Source organism: Lynx canadensis, chromosome F1 (assembly GCF_007474595.2).
Source record: "Lynx canadensis isolate LIC74 chromosome F1, mLynCan4.pri.v2, whole genome shotgun sequence".
Classification (NCBI taxonomy): Eukaryota; Metazoa; Chordata; class Mammalia; order Carnivora; family Felidae; genus Lynx; species Lynx canadensis.
Genome location: NC_044319.2, coordinates 15,168,570 through 15,191,455, shown reverse-complemented (window position 1 = coordinate 15,191,455; position 22,886 = coordinate 15,168,570). Strand labels below are relative to the sequence as shown.

The 22,886-nt window shown below is 40.2% G+C and overlaps 1 protein-coding gene across 1 annotated transcript; it reads left to right on the top strand.

The window, feature by feature from the left end:
- Positions 1–835: 835 nt before the first annotated feature.
- TNFSF4 (TNF superfamily member 4) lies at positions 836–22,674 on the top strand. The gene is made up of 3 exons (XM_030303380.1): positions 836–1,314; positions 17,914–17,962; positions 19,941–22,674. The coding sequence occupies exons 1-3, from the start codon at positions 868–870 to the stop codon at positions 20,288–20,290; spliced, it is 846 nt and encodes a 281-aa protein (XP_030159240.1). The 5' UTR covers positions 836–867; the 3' UTR covers positions 20,291–22,674.
- Positions 22,675–22,886: the final 212 nt, after the last annotated feature.

Below are 22,886 nucleotides of genomic sequence, written 5' to 3'. Positions count from 1 at the left end.
GCACTGGGTTTACTAAGTACTCAGGAACTATCTGTCAGTTTGGACTTGACATTCTAAATCATTACATGACTTATTTCCTTTTATCATTTATCTCAGCACTAAAGGGTAAGTAGTGCCCGTCTATTGGTAGAATACTCTTACTTTCCAAATTCTGAGTCCCACCCCTAACCTCAAAGGAAGGAACAATCCTCAAAGCCTATTTGAATCAATTAATTTCTTCATTCATGCAAAAATTATGTAGGGGGAAAATGAAAAGTGGAAGGAAGAGGAAAACGTCAGGATACTCTTCTGCCTCTTTTCTGTTATACTTAAAATTAATCATATAAGCTTTTTCTAACTTTGCCTCAAGGGATCCAGTGAGAAAAAGACTGTACGGCTGTCTAGCGCAGTGTCTGACAATAGTGGATGCTTGATATATACCAGTTTATTTATTATAATATAATGTACTAAAATCAGAGGATCTCCCTCCTTTATTGCTACATGATCCACCATCCTATTTTCTTCTTTTCTCTCTTTCACTTAAAGAATGGTCTGTGTGTGATTTTTAAAAAATATATGTATACATAATATATATAATATATATGATTATTTAAAAATATTATATATATGTATATATATATTTGTACGATGGTTCAATGCTTAGTTACCTAATAAAGTGCAGATGAGAAATTACGTCCAGCATTTTCCTTAAATCTCTTCTACAATTTAAGACATCTCAGGGAAGGGATAGAGGAACTCCTCCATCAACGGATCATGATTTTTATCTCTGTCAAGTGACCCACAATTTGGTTACTGGTGCAATGAGAAATTAAGAAATTAGCACACTTTTATGACTGTCATTTCGCAGTCACTCAAATCAGAACTGGAATGCCACAAAAACAACTCCCTGTTAGCCCAGAGAAAAAAAAGAAAGTAAAGGGGAAATTCAGATTAGTCACAAAGAAGTTCCCCCGCCTGCCTGCAGAAGCTGCAGTGTTAAAACTGAGAGAGTGTGCTCTGTTCTTTCAATTGCCTCTTATCTCTGGTCCCAGGACCTCTGTGTATTTTCTGATTGATAAGCTTTGTTTTCCCTTCCCCTCCTTCTTTGTGAGGAAGAGGTCAGTCCTCCATCAGGCTCCCCTTTGTTACAGTTTTCATCTTCCCTGCATCCAGATTGTGAAGATGGAAGGGGTCCAACCCCTGGATGAGAATGTGGGAAATGCACCAGGGCGAAGATTCCAGAGCAACAAGCTATTGCTGGTGGCGGCTGTAATTCAGGGGCTGGGGCTGCTCCTGTGTTTCACCTACATCTGCCTGCACTTCTATGCTTCCCAGGTAAGATGCTCCACTGGGCCCTTTGTTTCCTCCAGCTTGTGATGATGGTAGCCCCAGCAGCTACAGTCATTTGGAAATAGTCTGATGTCAAAATTCCTGATTGCCCCCCGACCTGCCCCTCAGGGATTGTAAAGTGTGGTCAAACACCCTCCTGTCTTTCTTTTCCTTCCTTCTTTTCAGTAGTGGCAGTGGTGGGGCACAGTGGAGGTAGGGCATTCTGGATTCTTCTTTTCCTTGCAGTGCAAGAATCCTGACATTCCTTTATGAGCTGTCGCTTTGAAGCATGGAGCCACTGCTATACTTGCTTTACCCATTCTGCTAGTAAGCATCTGATCAGGGGATTAATATAAAAAGGAAACAAGAAAGGGACCAGTTCCACCTTTCCACTGCATTCATAAACCCCATAGGTGATTTGCTTTTTGAAGAATGCTGAAGGTACCAACATTAAGTTCCTTTAAATAGCTAACCTGTGTTTTTTAAGGGCGGAGATGTGCATGTTCACGTGCATATGCATACATGTCCAAATGATGACCCCACCAACTCAATCAGAGATTGTATTTCAGCTATTCTCTGCCAGTCACAACCTACAGACATCACTTTGTCTTCTTCCCACTTTGTCCAATGCATTGTGTAGTGGGTGATCATCTTTCTAAGTATTTCCCCCACTTAATGCAGATATTCTTTCCCTTTTTCCTTCTCTTTGTTCTGATCCATTTTACATTATTTTTTAAATTTACTTGTTTATAACTACAAACATTATTAGGTCTTTAAGGATGCTCTTGACTACAAGAGATTCCACTGAAAAGGAAATAAATGTATAATCTTCCCATGGTCCCTTGTCGGGGCCAGTCTGATCATTCTTGTTTCCTTGGCAGGCTGCTTTGGGTTGGAAAAGCCTCTCCCTGGGAAAGGTGAGACAGTAGGAGCTTTCATTTCTGATGGCCATGTCAGAGACTGGGTACTTTAAATTAGACCAGGAGAAGATAAGCAGAGTCCTAGCCAAAGCCTGGGCTTGTCTTTGTCTACCGGAAGTAGGGGTTTTTGGTGTATAGAGGCCGGCGGGAGTGCGGTTGTGATCACTGTACCGCAGAGAGGGCTCATGTTCCTAAATTCCAGAAGCGTAGCTGGTGTCATGTCAGGTCTGCAGACCAGCGAGCACAAGGTGCCAGTCCTCTCTTCATCCTGCCACACATTTCCTTCTCTGTGCAGAGCCCCTTGCGTGAAATTAGAGTAGGCGATTAGAGGGGAGGGCTGGGGGAGGAGCAACGTGTCCATGGCAGGATGCCTAAGACATAGACCGGAATTAGGCTTTTCTGAGAAGAAAACAAAGAGAATGACCAAAAATAGAACAGCTGAGTGCATTCACCAGGTCCAGGAGCCCTGAGAGTGCTTTCAAACAACCACAGTGTTACATATTTCCTTACACCGTGGGATGATAAAAAGACAAGACAGATGGCCCCAGTCAAGGCTCAACAATTGCACCAGGGCTCTGAGCAGGAAAGAGAAAAAGGTGAAACAGCTCTATAGCCAGCTGGTGGCAGGGCCGCCCTGGACTGTCAATACCTAGAAGATGCTGAGAAGGAGAGGGGTCCTTTCTGGCAAATCACCCAGTGACTAGGTGAACAGAGCTTGGAAGGAAACATAAGCACGAGTTTCTAGGATGCTCGAATTCACAGTGAGCCCATCGCTAGGAGAGAATTAGCTTTCTGTGGTCCTGGCACAGAAATGGAAGCAAAGACCCAGGAGGTATGTTAGAGCTGTTTTCTCAAGAAATGTGCTCTCATATACTCAGGATACAAAATTTTTTTCTGGCACAGATATTTGAAATTCTTCACTTGACATTACCTTTAATTTTTTTTTCTTATTTCTTAGCTAGACTGTCTTAGCTAACATAATTTCTTGTACTGTTGTAGGACCAAGGGCAGCATAATGGGTCCTTACATTTAATCTCATTTAGTCTAAAAGGGGGAAGGATAGCATAGATGGGTCATGTGTATTCTCCCCGGAATTTGATCAAATGGTTGTGGCGGCAGTGTGTGTGAGTGTGCATGTGAGAAAGAGAGAGGAGAGAAGGGTGTAGAGTAGCTGTTGAAAAAGGGACATAGACTGGTAGCCTTCCTAAACTCATTGATAAGACTGTTTGGAATTTTGGTTGAAATGGGGTTGAAGGATGGGGTTGGTGGTGATGTAAATCAAACCCCTACTTTTATAAAACATGGTATTTCAGGGGTGTCTGGGTGGCTCAGTCAGTTGAGTGTCCGACTCTTGATTTAGGCTCAGGTCGTGATCCCAGGGTCATGGGGTCAAGCCCTGTATTGGGCTCCATGCTGAGCGTGAAGCCTGCTTAGGATTCTCTCTCTCTCTCTCTCTCTCTCTCTCTCTCTCTGCTCCTCTCCCCCACTCACACACACTCTCTCACTAAAATAAAATAAAAAACAAAAAAATCACATGATATGCCAGTGATGTGTTTAAAGGGTGAAATTGAGCTGAAATGCTGATCATTTTTCCAGTTAAACTGGATCTATTTTATTGCAGGAAAACATATTTGGAAAATAATCATGATTTTTCTTCATTTCCTAGATTTAACTTTTAGCTTTATAAAATAACTGCCTACATGTAGAGGTCTGTAAAAAAATACAGATATAGCTATTAAACTTCATTTGACAGTGGGCTTTCTCTTCAATCAAGTTTATTTAATAACCTTTTGTTTTCTCACCACTCTGTTGAGTTTTATTTACTTACGTGAAAAGCAGAAGTTTGAGTTTTTGAGATGCGAGAAAGAAAGATAGATCTTACCCACTCCTTCTGTAACTTCCCTCTTTGGGCCTTGATTTACTCATTTTAACACAAGGCAGTTGGATCACATGAACAGAAAGATCTCTTACAGCTCAATATCCTGTGAGTATGTAGTTCATATATATATTTGTAGAATGGGTATGAGGATTTGAGAAATACAAAATATAAGTAAACAGGTTTTTGTGTCTAAGCTTATGGATTTATGCTTCTTAAGAAGGGACTGGGGGAAATCAAATTTGCACATATATTTGTAACTTGTACTTATTCACATATCATACACATATCAGATAACTTAATATGGGTTAGCTAAATGCCTTATTTAGAAAGGGGAAAGAAGTGGATGCCTTAGAAGAATATTCATGACACAAGTTATAAAATTGAGTGCTTCTGTCACTAAAGCCAATAGACATTTTTAGATATTTATTGGGACTGCCATTTAAAATATCAGGCTCCCAATTGTATCTGTAGTTTCATCTGGGAACAATGGCAGAAAAAAGTTGACCTATGAAGCATGGAGTTTGTGTAAATTATATCCATGTGTCTCAGGGCTTTTGAAGCCAGGGCTCTTACGAGATTTATACCACCTTCACTATAGCACTCTATATAGGTGAGGGCTTTTAGTGATAATTTTGTTTTGAGATAGAAGAAGAGAGAGAGAGAGAGAAAGAAAGAGAGAGAGAGAGAGAGAGAGAGAGAGAGAGAGAGAGAGAGAGAGAGAACCTGCAAAATTGCATGTGTGAGCAGGGAAGGGGCAGAGAAAGAGGGAGACAGATCATCTTAAGGAGGCTCCACACTTAGCGGAGACTGACACCAAGCTCAATCTTGACCTGAGCTGAAATCAAGAGTCCAACACTAGGGGCGCCTGGGTGGCGCAGTCGGTTAAGCGTCCGACTTCAGCCAGGTCATGATCTCGCGGTCCGTGAGTTCGAGCCCCGCGTCAGGCTCTGGGCTGATGGCTCAGAGCCTGGAGCCTGTTTCTGATTCTGTGTCTCCCTCTCTCTCTGCCCCTCCCCCGTTCATGCTCTGTCTCTCTCTGTCCCAAAAATAAATAAACGTTGAAAAAAAAAAAAAAAAAAAGAGTCCGACACTTAACTGACTGAGCCACCCAGGTGTCCTTTTTTTAGTGATGATTCTTCAGCAACCCCCCAGTGAAAGTTTTACATTCCTTCCACTTTTACTGGTGGGAAGAACAAAAGTGGAGATGCTTGGAAAGTGAATTGACCTCTTCTGTACCAACAATGCCCAGGATTAGAATTCACAGTTTATTGATGAAATGTCAGGCTATAACTTGGACTTTTATTTGTATCATTTAGGAAGAAAAAGAGGTGTTTTTGCTTGAAAAATCTTGTCTCAGATTAGCTCAATTTAAATGCGTCCCCATGCAACCTAACAAGTTTTTAGAAATACTTTTTTTTAATAACATGCAAATAAGTGATTTCTGATACAATCTCATACAAATGAGTTTGCATTTCATAAACAATTCTGTGAGAATTGAAAAGAAACATCTGAAGGATTGAACTGATTTGTCATTAAATATTTTTCAGGTTTTTAGGGGAGGTACTGATAAAAACATACAGAATCTTTGGATTTTTGAGCAGGCATTAGACATAGCCTATCTAGAGATAAAACCCCATAAACTCAGAGACGGTAGAAGCTCGGGGATCAGGTAATGCTTCAGCTGATATTAGAACAAAGAGGGAAATTCTTTAAACAGACAAGAGAGATGGTGTTGGGTAGGGGCAGAAGGCTTCCTCGTTCAGAAGGGTTGAAGTGTTCACAGGGAAAAGTGGCAGATGAGGCTGAAAACTTAGGCGGGGGCAGATCACAAAGGGTCTTGTCACTCTTGCCAAGGGGCACATTTATTTATTAATATGCAAAAGAAAATACAGGAAACATTACTAAAAGTGTTGCTTCTCCAAATTTCGCTTCTCTACTGTGTGGCCTACTTATTGGCAAATGCAGAAAGTGAATCAAATCTCATATGGCACTAGGGGGCACCACAGTAAAACTAACCATTCTCAGATTTATTTATTTATTTTTAAAGAGCCTATTTCTCAGGAAGCTAAGTGCTGATCCATGTGTAAGAGGATGAACAGTACCCGGGGCCCTAATATTGTTGACTGTTTACACAGTGATGATATTTTCTCACTGAAAAACTTAGATACATGTTCTACACAGTGATGATATTTCCTAAATGAAAGTGTTAGCTACATGTTCTCACCCACATATTCAAAATAGGACAGAGTAATTTGGAGAGATCATGTTGGAAAATGTCACATACATATACAGATACAGAAACAAACACATCCACACATGCACGGGAGATCTGGAAAGCTTGGTATAGACCCAAGAGTATAATCTCCCGATTCCTTTTCTCTGATGTCAGCCCCTAACTACCAGCACCAAGTAAACCCAGCCTTGCCCAGGGCTGACCATCCTGCCCTTCCAATTCTATTTCTTTTAGTAGCAATTACTTCTGTGCCCTTCACTCTTACAGAAACTGCAGCTTTCCACTCTTCAGGGATTTTTCATTCATAGAAAATGAACATTAATCTTCTGGAGACATCTAGGCTAGAGAAGCCATGTACAATATTGTTTTCTTTTTTTTTTTTTAATGTTTATTTATTATTGAGAGACAGAGTGTGAGCAGGGGAGGGGCAGAGGGAGAGGGAGAGGGAGAGGGAGAGGGAGACACAGAATCCGAAGCAGGCTCCAGGCTCTGAGCTGTCAGCACTGAGCCTGACGCGGGGCTCGAACCCACGAACCGCGAGATCATGACCTGAGCCAAAGTCGGATGCTCAACCGACTGAGCCACCCAGGCGCCCCTGCAATATTGTTTTTATGTTATGTTTGGTGAGTGAAAATAAACAACTGAACTGCAAAGTAGAAAGGTTATTTCCCAGTCCCAGGTGAAATAGATGGTCCCGACACCCTATAGCTTGTGTGTTTTGTTTGTAACCATCCATACTTTTGATGTCCGTATCTTTCCAGATGAAGGAATCAAAACACTTCCTTACATGAAATTACAAAACATCGCAAACTTTTGGAGGAGCTGTTGATATACAGGAGAGTGTGCTGGACCAGAAACTAGATGACTGGTTCAGTCCAGCCTTTTAACTTCATGACCCTGGGTAAATTCTGTAAAATTCCCAGAGCATCAGTTTCATCATTTCCAAAATCAGAACTTGGTTGTTGTGAGGAGCAAATGTTGTGTTGCAGAGCTTTGTAAATGCTAAGATTATTATTATTATTATTCATGAACATGCTTCCATAAGGCTAGGGCCACTAAAATGTTTACTTTGTGGCATGTATACACATGTATGCACACCCCGTGACCTCAGAAAGCGTATCATAGTTAAGGTTAACCTTAGCTTCATGAACACTGACTTTGCTACTGTAATTTTTAGGATTAAAAACAAGTCCCAAAGCCCTTGTAATAGTGCTAGCATTTCTGAACATAGATTTCTAAGTGAGAGCCCACGACTGGGTGGGAGGGAGAAATTTATGAAGGCATAACAGTGTTATCGGGTTAGCATCCGAAAGTGGTTCAGAGATCTAAAATGACACACTTAGAACATGCCTATTCCATCTCCCCCCCCCCCCCAGTTTGGTATATTTTATCCAATTCTCCAATGACTTGGTTGCCAAATAGAGTCGAAAATTACGTCTAGAAAAAGCATGCTATCTTTTTCATGATACTGGAAACATTGGGGATAGGGCTAGCATAATCAAATTTGCTTTCCACAGACCTTTCATTCTAAGATGTAGCTTAGGTGGCTTGTTAATTGTATAAATTTGTCTAGCTTTGGTAACATGTAAATGCTATTTAAGAACATACTCTGACCGATAGAAAAATGGACAGTAGACTCAACTTTAATTCTCCCAACACTAATGTAGTGAGCATTACATATGATAGTAATGCTTCCTTCATTCCCTAAATGCAAACTGTATATGTGGGGAAGTGAGAGTCCAGTGAGTTTAAATGGTGTACCCTCAGGGCTGGGCTTTCCTGTAGGTATAGCTACGGCAGAGCCAGAGAAACCATCAAAGATCTGGATGAAGATGAGAGTGTCATAAAAAATTGAAAGCAAGCAGCAAAAACAGTCATTAAGGGCAAATATAAAAACCTGCTGGGTTATAAAATAAGTTGTAAAACACACACTGTACAGTTAAGTATATATAAAATATATTTATATATTTTATATTTATATATTTTATAAATTTATAAATATATGTTTTGTATATAAAATAAATTTTGAAATACTCATGTGTTGGGTGCTTAGTGTTTTTAGCTTCAAACTCCCCAAAAGTTCCTAACCTGGCCCTGTATACGGTACAATGAAGACTGGGAACGCCAAGATCTTTTTGGAGGGATAACTGAGGGCTGTCACTCCTACTGTTATTTCCAATAACAGCCCCTTGTTTTTGCAGATCTTTTCTGTACTTTTGTCCTCACTAATTCACTACCACCTTGAAGGCAGTTACACACATATTTGTGTCCAGTTTTTCAATGAGAAAATGTGAGGCTTGAGAGACTTGCTTAGGTTTACATAGAAAAGTCAGGGTTAGAAATTAAGACAAGGTCTAAATTCTAGTCCTGTCTCTTTCCATTACACTTGGCTAAGACTCCATGACTCTTGGCTTTACAAATTTTGTCTGGCTGTTTTAAAATTTGTTTCCTTTTCTGGCATTCGTAGTTTTTGAGGAGAAATTGAGGGAAAGATTTGTGACCTAGTATGGAGGAGGAAGATTCTTTTCTGAAAGAGAGTTAAATCTATTTATGCCAATGTAGGTAACATGATCAATGAAGCTTTAACAGTTGCATAATACCTTATGGTTATTTTTATAAGACGGAATATTGCATGTCTGGTATATTCATAGATGAGAAAGGGGACCTCAATTTGGGTACTAGCTCATCTTTTCTTTTCTGAGCCCGATTTTCTCTCTTTTATTATTATTATTATTATTATTGTTGTTATTTTAAATTATAAGGAGATTAGACTACATAATCTCCCTAGGCCTTTGTAATTCCGTCAGACTCTGATTCAAAGATTTACTTTAGGAGCGCCTGGGTGGCTCAGTCGGTTAAGCGGCCGACTTCGACCCAGGTCATGATCTCGCGGTCTGTGAGTTTGAGCCCCGCGTCGGGCTCTGTGCTGACAGCTCAGAGCCTGGAGCCTGTTTCGGATTCTGTGTCTCCCTCTCTCTGGCCCTCCCCCATTCATGCTTTGTCTCTCTCTGTCTCAAAAATAAATAAACGCTAAAAAAAAAAAAAAAAAAAAAAAAAAAAAAAACACAAAGATTTACTTTAATGTGAAAGTGTGATTTGCCACTGCTTGTAAATACCTATTCAATCATGTGTTAGTTTTTTAGAGCTGCCATGATAAATTACCATAAACTAGGTGTCTTAAACCAGCAAACATGTATTTTCTCACAGTGCTGGATGGTAGAAGTTCAAAGTCAAAGTCTTTCCAGGGCCATAGAGAAGTCTTTCCTCTGAAGGCCCTAGAGAAGAGTCCTTCCCTGCCTCTTTCTGGCTTCTGGTGACTCCCGGGAGTCCTTGATCTTCCTTGGCTTGTAGTTGCATTACCCCAAGCTCTGTCACCGTCTTCGCCTCACCATCTCCATGTGTGTACCACTGTGTCCTCTCCTTTTGCTTTAAGGACACCAGTCATATTGGATTTAGGGCCCACCCTAATCTAGTTGGTCCCATGCTAACTTAACTAATTACATCTGCAAAGGCCCTATTTCCAAAGGAAGTCACAAACTGAGCTTCCAGATGGACATGAAAGGTGGGGGGGGGGTGACACTATTCAAACCACTACAAACCTCTTATTCATTTACTTGTTTAACAATATCTATGGTTATTATTTTCCTGTCAGACACTGAGGAAACAGTGGTGAGTGAGATATGGTCTTCTTTGCCCTCCCAGAGTTTCCAACACAGTGGGGAAACAAGATGGTTAAAGAAGCAATAACAGTGTGTGAGACGTACTGGATAACCACATAGGGTACAGTGAGAAACTTCAGTAAGAAGCTTCACAGAAAGCTATCTACCTATGTCAGTACCTGGTTTCTTGACTGGGAGTATAAAGTGAGCACACTCCTCTTTTGCATTAGATGCTTTACTTCTCTTCCATTCCTTAAAAGAAAGGCTTTAGTTTTTTTTAAAAAAACTTTTCAAGTTTTGTTGACATAAAATGTTACATTAGTTTCAGGTGTACAACAGAGTGATTCAACCTCTCTATATATTTGCTGTGTTCACCACCTATCTCCATACATTCCTGTACTTTTTACTCCCATGACTTATTCATTCCATAACTGGAAGCCCCTGTCTCCTATTCCCCTTAACCCATTTTTCTGAACCCCCTACATCCATCAATTTGTTCTCTGTATTTATAGATCTGATTCTGCTTTTATTTATTTATTCATTTTGCTATTTAGATTCCATATATGAGTGAAAACATACAATATTTGCCTTTCTCTGTGTGATTTATTTCACTTAGCATTGTACCCTCTAGGTCCATCCATATTGTTGTAAATGGCAAGATCTCACCCTTTTTATGGCTGTATAATATTCCACTATCTATATCTGTATCTATATCTATATCTATATCTATACCTACCTACCTATCTTTATACCTATTAGGAAAGGCTTTAGTTTAAGATGTCATTGTCACCACCATGATCATCCCATGATGATTTTTATCAGTTACCAATCCCAGCTTTCAGCAGAATACAGGTTGAGGATTATTTAGGCTCATGCAAATGAGGCTAAGAGCTTCACTTCACAAAGAACACTAGAGATATCTTTGATTGTTCACTAACCATCAGAAGGAGTCACTTGAGAAGGAGACCTACTGCTTTTATTAAGGAAGAGGGATTTATTGTGTTGAAAAAATCTGTTCAAAGGTCTTCTTATCACCCAATCTCCCAGGGTTTCTCTTGAATGTTGTGATTTGCTGAATCTCTGACATGGAAGAGTTCATGGGCACTGTTTATTCCACAGTGTGAATAAGCACTTCTTACTGCTTTTTCCATCAGTTTAACTGAGGTTGGACATCAAGATGAGGAAATTAGAAACTGAGAAAGAGAAGGGACTTATAGATGGCTTCAAACCAGACCCAGGTGTTCCTATTCCCAGACGAATGCCTTGTCCGGTTCTACTAAGTTGCCCTCCCAAGGCAACAATCCCTCCTTTTTGTATAGCAAGTGAAATGGGGAATGAGTGACTTCAAATAGAAATATATTGCTTGTGATAATTTTGCTATTCCCTTTGTACTCAAGGAAGAATGAGGCAATTTCAAAAAACCTTGAGCAGTGTATAATGTTGGCTACAGCCAGTGTCAGCTCTATGTGATTATGTGATTATGTAGCCACTAGCTAAGGTCTGGGCATAGTCTAAGGGGCTAAGTTCCACCTTAGCTCAGCAAACATTATTTACTGAATGCCATTATGTTTGATGCATTGGAAGACTCATAATCATACAGTGGGTACATTGTTAACAGAGCCTTCCAGTTGCTTAGAGACTAGGTTTCTACAAGGATATTATGGTGGAGACTTAATCATTGGGGTGAAGAAGGGTGTTCTTAGAAATGTTTTGGTAGACTCCTCTGTCAATGTACTTTAAGGACTTCCCCAGTTAATCTGGAAAGGGAAACCCAGATACAAGAATACCCTTCCCTTGGGGATATAATTGGTTGTCTTAGGTCAGTCATATAATTTTGAAGGTATGTTCATGTCACCTGGATGCTTATGCTTCATTTGGTTGTTTACCTGAATACCTGGATTCCTCTTAGGAATCTGTTAATTGCTAAGCACTGAGGACAATGGAACCACAGTTCTTGTTCTCTGAGATAGGAGAGGGTCAGTAAATGGCTCTTTGAGAGATCTCCATTACTAAGTAAGTTTGGCAGGAAGAGTGGAAGTGGTTAGAGAAAGCAGGCTACATTAGGATTTCACATGGGTTGTGTAGTTGGGAAGAGAATAAATAGTAGGAGAAAAATTACAGCAAAAAGGTGCCAGCAGTCACGGTGAAAGGTGGGGAGGAGCAAGAGAAAGTGTTTGGACGACAATTGAAACGGCTCTTCTTTGTGTTCATTAAATCCCCCACAAAAGACTCTTTATTAGAAGAGGTTTTCAAGGCCACACCTCTTCATCTCTAAGAAATGTACCTTTGGGGATATGGTTTTATGAATACAGAAGCCTCCCTGGCCAAAGTACCAGTTTTTGCCCATTCTTCTCATTCCTTTCTGAGTGGGCTTGTGAACTTCCCCGATCAGAGGCGGGCCCTTCCCTTTGCAAGGAGGCTGTTTCCACCGAGTGCACACACACATGCGGCAGGATGAGAGTCTACCTCCCCAGCCTACTGTAATGAGTTAAGTATGGAAAATTCCATCTTTCTTTTCAGAGGCTCCTTGAGACATACACCAACAGCTTGTGAGGTTGTGCTTTCGTGAGCTCTCAGGTCTTCTCTACTGACATGCAGCCCAAGGTGGATGAGGCTCACATTCAGTGCGAGATGGCATGGTCAACTGGGGAGTCCCCCTTACAGATCTCTTTCCCCACCATCCAACACTGATTCACACCCCAGCGCACTCCCACATAGGATCCTGACACTGCAGCCTGACATCAAGTGAGGAAGGGCAAGGCCCACATCGTAAGTGTGGAGCCCACTTCCTGCTTTCATATTTGATGACTATCATTCCCTCCTGCCACAGATGCCCCTCTCCAGGACAAATGCCAAATGAGTATAAAGGTGGCAGCCTCCTGCCACATCCCAGTGAGTCAGAATTAGAAACTCACACTCTCCCAAGATGAGCCCTTGAATGAAGCATCACATTTTTGGGAACTCGGTACAGACTGCTAGGCAAACTCTAGCCATCAGATATGTCCCAACCATGTTCGTGGACAGTTCAGTGCTCAAGATGCTAAGAGAGGCCAGGAATGGACCTAATTCTGGCTCTTGTTTGCAGCACCTGCTTGCTTCCTACTTTGTACTTGTTCATGGGCCTGCTGCTCCATGCCAGGACAACTGAACCTAATCAGAGCCTCACTAGAAGTTTTGCCAACCTGCACAGTACAGACGACCTTGTAGAGTTGTCCGAAGAGCTTTGTTTCTGGAGAACTTCTGGATATTTTGAGATATATATGAATATTTTGACAACTGTGTAAAACCTAATATTTATTCCTCATTAGTATTATGATGAAAATAATTCAAATTAATCTTGGACCCTCTGACAAATGTTTTCATAGGTTTTGTGGGTTTTTTGTTTTGTTTTGTTTTTTTGTTTGTTTTTTTTTTCTCTTAAGATAATATAGGATAAAGTGAAAAGTTATTATCAGGGACTGGAGTTCAACCAAATTCAAGTTAATACCTGTTTATTTGTGAGCAAGTTCTTAAGAGCATTGATTCTCATTTTCCTATCTGCAAAACATGGGTTGTTATTACTCATACTTAATAGGATTTTTTGGAGCAGCAAATGAGGTAATGATTCTGAGAAAGAACAACCTAATGCATGGCATGTTATAAGTTCTTAGTGAATTTTTATTTTTTTTCTTGAATACCAAGAATGGTCTCATTTCTAGACCTTTCATCCATAGAATGTCTTTTGCTTATCTGGTCCCTTTCTCTCTTTCAAGGCCTCTGTCCAAGTTTTTTCTCCTTGAGCTGCCAAAGCCTGCAGTGACTTTTTTGTTCTCTGGAACTTTTTCGCATACACTGTCTATTGATGTTTCCCAAAGGTTTTATGTAGAGGGAGGGTTTTATTTCCTCAGCTGGCATACGTTTGTCAAAAATAAGAATTGTGTGTTCTATTCCTTTCTGTTCCCAGAGTTGAATGAATGCCTGCCACACAGCAGATACTCAGTAATTGTTGATGCTGTTTCAAACCACCAAATAATATGACAATCATATTATTCAATCAACTACCAAATAATTCAGTAGAACAAACATTTCTTGTTTGCATCAAGGAAACGATTTCCTTTATACTTATGCTTCTGAGACCACTTCATTCCAACATCAGGACTATACTTTTTCTGATGTGCTTGACCTACATGAGTTTGGATTTCACCTTTGAGAATGATGTGGGTTCTTCAGACTTTCCAGCTTGTTCTTACATGGAAGCTCTCTGAGACCTTTGATATTTTCCCTTTTCTTTTAGTATCTGGGAAGGATCTGACGATTTTGCTTTTCATCGTGGTAAAAAAGACCATGTTTGTTTGTACGTGGGTAAAATAAATATCTTCTGATTGTTTTCTGGTAATTCTTTCTCATTAGGCCCGGATGCTTTTGTACTGTTTCTTTGGGCTACGAGAGCCAAAGAGCTAATATTTCAGGGACTTTGATAGTCTTTATTCACTATTTTAATAATTCCTTCATTTCATACTCATATATAAGGCTTGAGTAGTGTTGTGCTGAATAAATTAAGAACATGGATCTTGTCTTCCATGTGCATCCAGAAATAACAGCTGACATTTGTCGACTCCTACAATATTCCAGGCCATGTGGTGAAAATTCACAAACATTATATTATTTAATCTTCTTTCACGCTAAGATATAGATTTTATTATTTCCATTTTATAGGTGAAAAAACTGAAATTTAGCAAGTTAGTACCAATTTCCCAAGGTCGTACAGCTAAATAGTCTTGTAGAGCAGATGAGACGTATGGTGGTAGAGTGGAAGTCAATAGAGAGTTTTTGTTTTATTTTGTTTTTTACCTTAGGATCCACTCTTGGTGCTGTACATTTTATAGGTTTTAACAAATGAATAATGGCACGTGCCCACCATTACAGTGTCATACAGAATAGTCTTACTACTCTGAAACTTCTGTACTTACCTACTCATCTCCCCCTGCTCCCTAACACCTGGCAACCACTGATCTTTAACTGTCTCTACGGTTTTGTCTTTTTCAGAATGTTCTGTATTCAGAATCATACAGTATGTGGCCTTCTCAGATTGGCTTCTTTCACTTAGTAATATGCATTTAAGTTTCCTCCATGTCTTTTCATGGCTTCATAGCTCATTTCTTTTCAGCACTAAGAGTCCAATGTCTGGATATATCACAGTGTATTTATACATTAACTTACTGAAGAACATCTTAGCTGCTTCCAAGTTTTGACAATAATGAACAAAGCTGCTATAAACATTCATGTGAACAGAGTGACTTTAAACACTCACTGTGTGAGTGCAGAAGCCAAAAATCAGTTCCTGATTTAGGCCTTGAAGGTGGTGATATTTTGATGGATGGACACAGATGGAGGGACATTTTTGGCAGAGAGAACAAAGGAGGCAAATACATTTCAAATGCTCGCCAGCCTGATTGCTGGGTGCTTTCACATGTTTCTTACTTAAACTTCACAGTCATCTGGAACATTCCAATAGCAATTATTATGTCATAGTTTCACACAGATGAAGACTAATGCTCAGAAATAGTATATAATATCTCCAAATACACAGAGCTAGATAAGTCACAATTTGAACTGAATCTGACTCCCAAGTCTGTGCTCTCTGTCTCATCCTACCAGGCTCTAGTCAAGGGCAAAAAGATTGGAGAAAATGGTTGGCTAGAGCGTATGACATGGAAAGGATATGTGTGGTAATAAAGCTTGACAAGGAGGTTGGAGCCAGGCAATGGAGGGTCTGTTGGGAGGGTGGTTCAGGGCAGTGGGGTAGTGAGTGTGAAGAATCAAATATGGAGGATGAAGGGAAAAGTGGAAGGGCACAGAAGAAGAGGAAAGGAGAATCTTATTTTATTTTACAACATTTCCTAGACTTAATGGTATTGATGCCAGTAAGAAAACTTCTGAGAATATGTAAATGTCTAATATTGGTCAATCTTCAGGAGAAGAAACAGGAAACCTGAGCCTGGAGTTCTGTTAGATCTACCCTAGAGAGGAAGTCACGTTGGCTTTCCTTGGTCTCAGAGAATGTCCTCTTGGTTATAACCACCCCTACTTCGTAAGGGTACTTCAAAACATTCAGAACTTCCTTTGATTTGCAGGGAGTGTTTGGAGAATCAGTCAAATAATTAAGTCATGAGGGCTTTTAGATCTCAGAGCTTGATGTAAACTTGGATGAAGAGCCTTCATGTTTTTCTCTTTTATTAAAATTGACTTAGCACTGCAACTTTTAAAATCCAAATCATGAACAGTTAATGCTGGAAGAAATGCCTGTGATCTTCTGGTAATTTTTAAAGATGAAAAAACTGACTTCTAGGAAACTTATGAAACTTGCCTGGGATGACATTGTACCTGCCCCGCTGACATTAAAACCAAGGTTGCTGCATGCTGAAATGTGGCCATTCATGCTGGGACCAACCAGCTAGAGAGCATTGGGAGCATTTATTTACCCAGGGGATTATGGTGATAATGTAATATGCCCTTTGAGAGGCCCTCTTCCAGAACATTGCCTTAAGCATGAAGGATACTAATTTAGCTGTCACAAATAGTTCATGGAGGGGACAGACTCTCAAATCATCCTAAATCAACAGCTCTCTCCATGTGCTTACCACTGGCAGCTCTCAGAAAGGCTCTCCCTTCTTCCTACGCTGCCTGTTGGTTTCAGCTTGGTAAGGCTTGTGATGAGAAGGCTTAGAAGGGAAGTAGGGGATTCCTCATGTGTGTGGGCAGTCCCCAGTGGAATCTGCTTGACTGCAGCCACTGGTGTGCCAGGAGAATGGGAAGCAGGGATTCCACACCCCAGGGTATGAAAACAAATCCCTCCCCATGCCTTTGAGCAAAATGTCTTGCCAAAAATAATCTGTGAGAAGAGATGTTGTTCCAGGCAGGAGCAATAGGTGGTGCTTTTTGTTTTTCTTTTTAATTTCCTTTTTTAGTAGGTAATACAAGCATATGGTACAAAATTTTAAAAATATAAAAAAAGTAGACCATGAAAAGTAAGTGTCCCCCACATTCCTGACCTCAGGCTTCCAATTCCATTTTCCAGAGGCAATATTTATGATCCATTTTCTGAGAATTCCTTCAGATATATTTAATGCCCATACAAGCATTATTAATATTTTTTAACGTGAATGGTAATATATTTTATACATGATTCTGCCCCCTTTTTTTCACTTCATATATTTTGGAGATTGCTCTGTATTGAACTGCTTTGTTCTTTTAACCATCATATTACTATAGACATTTCATTTATTCAGGCTTCCTTTCTTCATTATTTTACCTCTCTTGCTGTTGAGTGCTCGCTTGGTTCAAGTTAGGTTTTTCAAGCCATTAAACAAAAGAGAAAGAGCCAATGTTAGAAATATATGCAATCAAATCTACTGAATTCTGAAGGATTAGACCAGTTTCTATGGCCCGTATGATCTGAAGACAGGATAGTCTTACTCCTGTGTTGCAGTGAAAGAAGAAGTAGCCAGGAAGCTTCCAGAATTCATTCCCAGTGCATCCTGGGAGTTTGTGGCCATGGTGGAATGACTGGCCACAGCCTTCTGCATGAGGGGATCTCTGACTGAATGGATTTCTCAAGATGACTATTAAATGCTCTGTTATCCAAAATGGGAAAGGGGGGCTCAGAGAGACAAAACAATATACTAGAGATGGGTTTGGCAGAGGTGAGGACAGATCTTAGATGCTTGCATGACAGAATACTCCTGGCTCATCTTAGGAAATGTTATAGAAAAGCAAGGGAGCAGGTACAAGTCTGGGTCTAATCTTCATAGAAAAAATGGTCTCTCGTCAAGTCATTCCTTCTATAGCTCCTGCATTTCTGCTTCATAGGATATGACTTGTCAATTTCATTTGTTCACCTTTTTTCCTAAAAATATATCCTTTTTCCTCCATCAGGTGCCACCTCAGTATCCTCCAATTCAAAGTATCAAAGTACAATTTACCAGTAAGTACTGTTCAATTGATTCATGTTTTTCTTTTATTTTTTTTTAATTTTTTTTAATGTTTATTTATTTTGGGGACAGAGAGAGACAGAGCATGAATGGGGGAGGGGCAGAGAGAGAGGGAGACACAGAATCGGAAGCAGGCTCCAGGCTCTGAGCCATCAGCCCAGAGCCCGACGCGGGGCTCGAACTCACGGACCGCGAGATCGTGACCTGGCTGAAGTCGGACGCTTAACCGACTGCGCCACCCAGGCGCCCCAGTATTTTTCTTTAAAAAAAAAAAATGTTTATCCATTCATTCTGAGAGAGAGAGTGAGCAGGGGAGGGACACAGAGAGAAGGAGACAGAGAATCTCAAACAGGATCCACACTGCCAGCATGGAGCCCTATGTGGGGCTCAATCTTACAAACTTCGAGATCATGACCTGAGCTGAAATCAAGAGTTGGATGCTTAACCGACTGAACCACCCAGGCGCCCCTGATTCATGCTTTTAAATGAATCTTCTTTCTAGTCTCTTAATTTCTTCCCCCAAACAGGATCTCTTCCTATTCTTTGGGAAGTATGAAATCCTGCAATTGTTAGAGCCTGCATGCTGTTTTCATTAGGGACAAAGAAAATGTATAAAGAATAAAAGGGAGTAATTAGTTACCAAATATATGCTTGTCACTATTAATCACTTTATATGCCTCTCAGAAAACCTCTGAATAGGAATTATTCTCATTTTTCGTAGGTAAGAAAGCTAAAGGATGACTTTCCAACACATCATTTCCCACTAAGTTGATTATAGGACAATATTCTGTCTTAATGAGGGTTGGGAGGTCCCAAATATGAAGGCAAGGTGATCCACTATTAGGAGAGCATTATTTGGATCCATGATTAGTATTAGGACAATCACCAGTAGTTTCTATATGGATATTCATTTGTTTCATTCATTCCCTTCATTTGCCTGAAGGGAAGTATATCTTGCCCTCCAAAAGTGGTCTTCATTTTCAATTTAAACTATGCCACCTGGGCCTGATGCAAATCAAGAATTAACTGAATTGTGCCCAAGAGTGGGGACTATTCTTTCCTATGACTAAGGGACATAGACCAGAGTGGGTAATCTGAGATGTGGTTGCTTGGCCATTCACAATGATATTGTGGCTGAGGTAGAAATAAAAGAAATTTAGTCTTTTTGCCTTACACTTGGAATGGCCCTACACAAAGCTACCAAAGCTATCAATCTGTGTCCTTCCCCATCCTTTATCTTCTCTCTCCTGTAGTGGTAACTTTCCCCAAAGCACTTTCCAGGAAAAACTAGCAATAAAAAGGTAAAATGGAGAAGCAGGTCTGTGTTCTTGAACTCTTCCACCTACATCGTATTGAGCAGAACTGAGCCCACAGACATTCTGTAATGGCGGCATTATCGAACTTAAGTGACTGCTAGCAAAGATCAGTAGTAAATGCTGTTGATAAGTCCAGTGCCCAGGGCATGTGGCAAACTTGCACTTCACAGTCAGGTGGAGAGAGGATAGGGCAGCATTAAGAGCAATTGCTTTGTGTGAATGGGGTGTGCAGGCCCTGGGCAAGGGCACTCCTGCTACCCTTCGCCCTTGTCTATTCATTGAAAAAGGAAGGAAGCACTGAAGTGGCAACACCTCCTGGTTTTGAAAAATCAGAGAAACTTCGAAGTGCCATTTCCCGCCACTGGTCTGTTGCGACCACTGCCAATTGCTCTAACCTCTTAGTTTTTGCATCCAGCTCCGTTCTGAATTCCTCTTGGCCACTAGTATTAGTTTTGCCTCTTCTTTCATTCCCCAGGTAAAGCAGACTCCAACCCTCATGTGGAAACACAATGCTCTCCTTCTTTTATTCTTTTCAAAAATCTTTCCCGATCATGTTCTCTTCATATGTTTTTAGATGTACTGGAAGATTGTTGCCCCAATGCTGTGCTAAGAAATCATTCTTTTTTTTTTTTTCTTCTTGCCCTCCCCTCCTTAGAGTGTGGGAATGGGACAGGTTGCCTCATCACATCCCCAAACAAGGATGAAACCATGAAGGTGCAAGACAACTCAATCATCATCAACTGTGATGGGTTCTATCTCATCTCTCTGAAGGGCTACTTCTCTGAGGAGCTCAGCCTCAGCCTTTATTACCGGAAGGGTCGGAAACCTCTCTTCTCCCTGAGCAAGGTCAAATCTGTTGACTCCATTGGAGTGGCCCATCTAGCTTTTAAGGACAAAGTCTACTTTAACGTGACCACTCACAATACCTCCTACAAAGACATCCAGGTGAATGGTGGGGAATTGATTGTCATTCTTCAAACTCCTGGTGGATTCTGTGCCTACTGAGGACCTGAGGGCTGCACCTAAGCCTGGCACCAGCAAGAACACTGAACTGGGGTTGGACAGGACTCTGATTCTTCTGTGGGAGTGGAGAAGTCGTCCTAGCTTAGCCCCCATATATGGCCACACGGGATGTGACCAGAAGCAGATCCCCTAACTCAGGGATATTTAAAACTTATTTTACATACGAATTAACTTTATTTATCTTCACATCTTCTAAATCACCTATCCCTCATCCCTGATGGTTGCCTCAAGCTTACTAGTTACCTCTACAAAAATGAGAAAATAGGTGCCCCTTCCTTAAGGCACATTATTTCTATTGATCAGGAAATTGTCATAATAAACTTCCTTTATTGAAAAAGACACTTGACTACCCTTTGCTGGAAATTTGACATCTGGCTTTATCAAAATGAAGAGGACAAAGGAAGGGGACATGAATCTGTCAAAGGTGGTATCTCTCCAAGATGAAATTCGTTGCTATTTGCATAGTACCTAAATACTTCTCTCATTTGGTGGAGTTCAAAAGGAAAATCATCTTGAGAACAGCTGCCAGGACTTGAAGACAGCCAGCTAAAGAATACTCTGTGCTCTGGGCTTTTTTTTTTTTTTCTTTGCCACTTTGCTTTTCCAGCCTCCAATGTAATTAATAGAGATTTCCCTTCAAAGATGCTATGAAAAATGTAATCAGAAACTTCAGGAAAACTGTAAGAGATTTTTCCAAACTCGGGAGAGCAAGATAATTTATTGTGAGGGTTATCTTTATCGCATAGGAGAGCAGTGAAACTGGACATCTCAGGGTAAAAGTCAGTAAGAATTTAAATAGTCTGGGAAGGAAAAGACATAAGCAGGAGGCAAAGCAACCCATGTGCATTCTCCTGCTTATGCTGAATGTACAATCAGCTCCATTTCTTGTACATGTATACCACATTGCTAGTTTAAAAAATGAAGCAATTCTTTTCTTAAACACAAATTTATGTTGAGACACTGAGAAGCTATTATATGAAAAATACTGACATCTGTCTACAAACACCGTCATATCATATATGATCTCACATTGATAATTGAGACTAGAATGACCAATAATCAGCCAATACCAATAGGGGAAAAGATCCACTTATTTTTAATTTAAACATCCCTCTTGATGCATCAGGCTTATGGCACTGTGGACAAACTTCCAGATGATTTGTAAGAACTCAAATTTTTGATAAAATTTTTAAATGGCAGCAAATGTTCTTCTCCCATTTTAAATAGAGTGTATAACATAACATAAATCTTTCTGGATGGTTCTGTGTCATCACAGTGATTGTACAGTGATATCTTCAGGATCTCCAGAAAGGTGGAAGGCAGTGTGCCCCTACACTAAATGGCCTCAATTACATTTTGACTTTTTCCTATCTATTTAACACAGTTTTCCATGTGTTTTATCTATGTCCACCTATGTTCCTGCACCCTCTATTTTAATCTGTTATGGAGAGAAGCTAAACAAAGATGCATCATAAAAAGAAGCTAAATAAGAGAAATTGTGCATAAGAGTAACCAAGCTCTGAGTGGCTGCCAAGGCAGTCACATACTCATGATCATGATCATGACCATGAGCATAATCATAGGTAAACATTAGTGGAGGGTCTGCTGTGGACCAGGCATTGGGCTAAATGCTTTACATGAATTGTTCTGAGCAAGATACTCTATGACATTTGTCTTAACTACTCAGAGAATTTAAATCTCTGTGTGTCGGTGTGTGTAGGGTGTGTGTGTGTGTGTGTGTGTGTGTGTGTGTGTATTTCTTTGTTATTGACTATGGTCTGCAAAGTTGAAGTTACTCAATGGGTGATATCTAATAAGTAAATGTTTATGACTTAGATAATATTTAAGAATATATATATTTACTTTTTAAAGTTTGAAATGTCTAACTATATTTCTCCTGGACATGCACATTCCAGGCCTAAGCATAATTGTTCTGTGGGTTATCTGTCTTTGGTGTCATGGTCCTTCCTCACAGATGCCCACTCCCTTTGGGTACACGTGGCTTGCTCTTCCCATGCTGGCCTCCTTTGGCCATGCAGGGATTTTATTTTGCCATGCACCAGCTTCACCCCCTCTCCCACTTCTACCCATCAAAATATGTTTGTTCTCTTTAAGTCATTCCTTCAGAAAGATAATTAACCCTTCTTTGGAGACAACAAAGTTTTGTGGAAAGAGAGCTGAATGAAAAGTCAGGAGATTGAAAACCTAATTTGATTCAGTCAGTAACTAGCTATGTGACCTTAAGCAAGTAACTTCCCATTTTTGGATCCTGTTTTCCTCTCCTGTTAAATGATCATTTTAGAATCTTATAGTGCTAACTGTGAATGTACATACTAAATGTCTACATACTGGTTGCTGTGAGTCAAGATGTAGCCTTGGATTTTTTTTTTCTTAGACAAACTAACATCTTCACTCAGCCTTCTTGAGGATTCTTTCAAAAAGCAGCTGCAATCGTTACTTAGTAACTTTCTGTTTAGGGGATGGCTTAAGGGATTCCAATCTTGATCCAAAATCATAATTTGTTCTTAAGCATACTGGGCAGGTCCCCTATTTTAAGACATAATTTTGTAGTTAGTGC

Bases quoted from the DNA above. Each gene is read 5' to 3' on its own strand.
- TNFSF4 (XM_030303380.1), top strand. From the start codon at position 868: ATGCCACAAAAACAACTCCCTGTTAGCCCAGAGAAAAAAAAGAAAGTA. The intron at 1,315-17,913 runs GTAAGATGCTCC...TTCCTCCATCAG, and splicing joins TGCACTTCTATGCTTCCCAG to GTGCCACCTCAGTATCCTCC. The intron at 17,963-19,940 runs GTAAGTACTGTT...TCCCCTCCTTAG, and splicing joins TATCAAAGTACAATTTACCA to AGTGTGGGAATGGGACAGGT.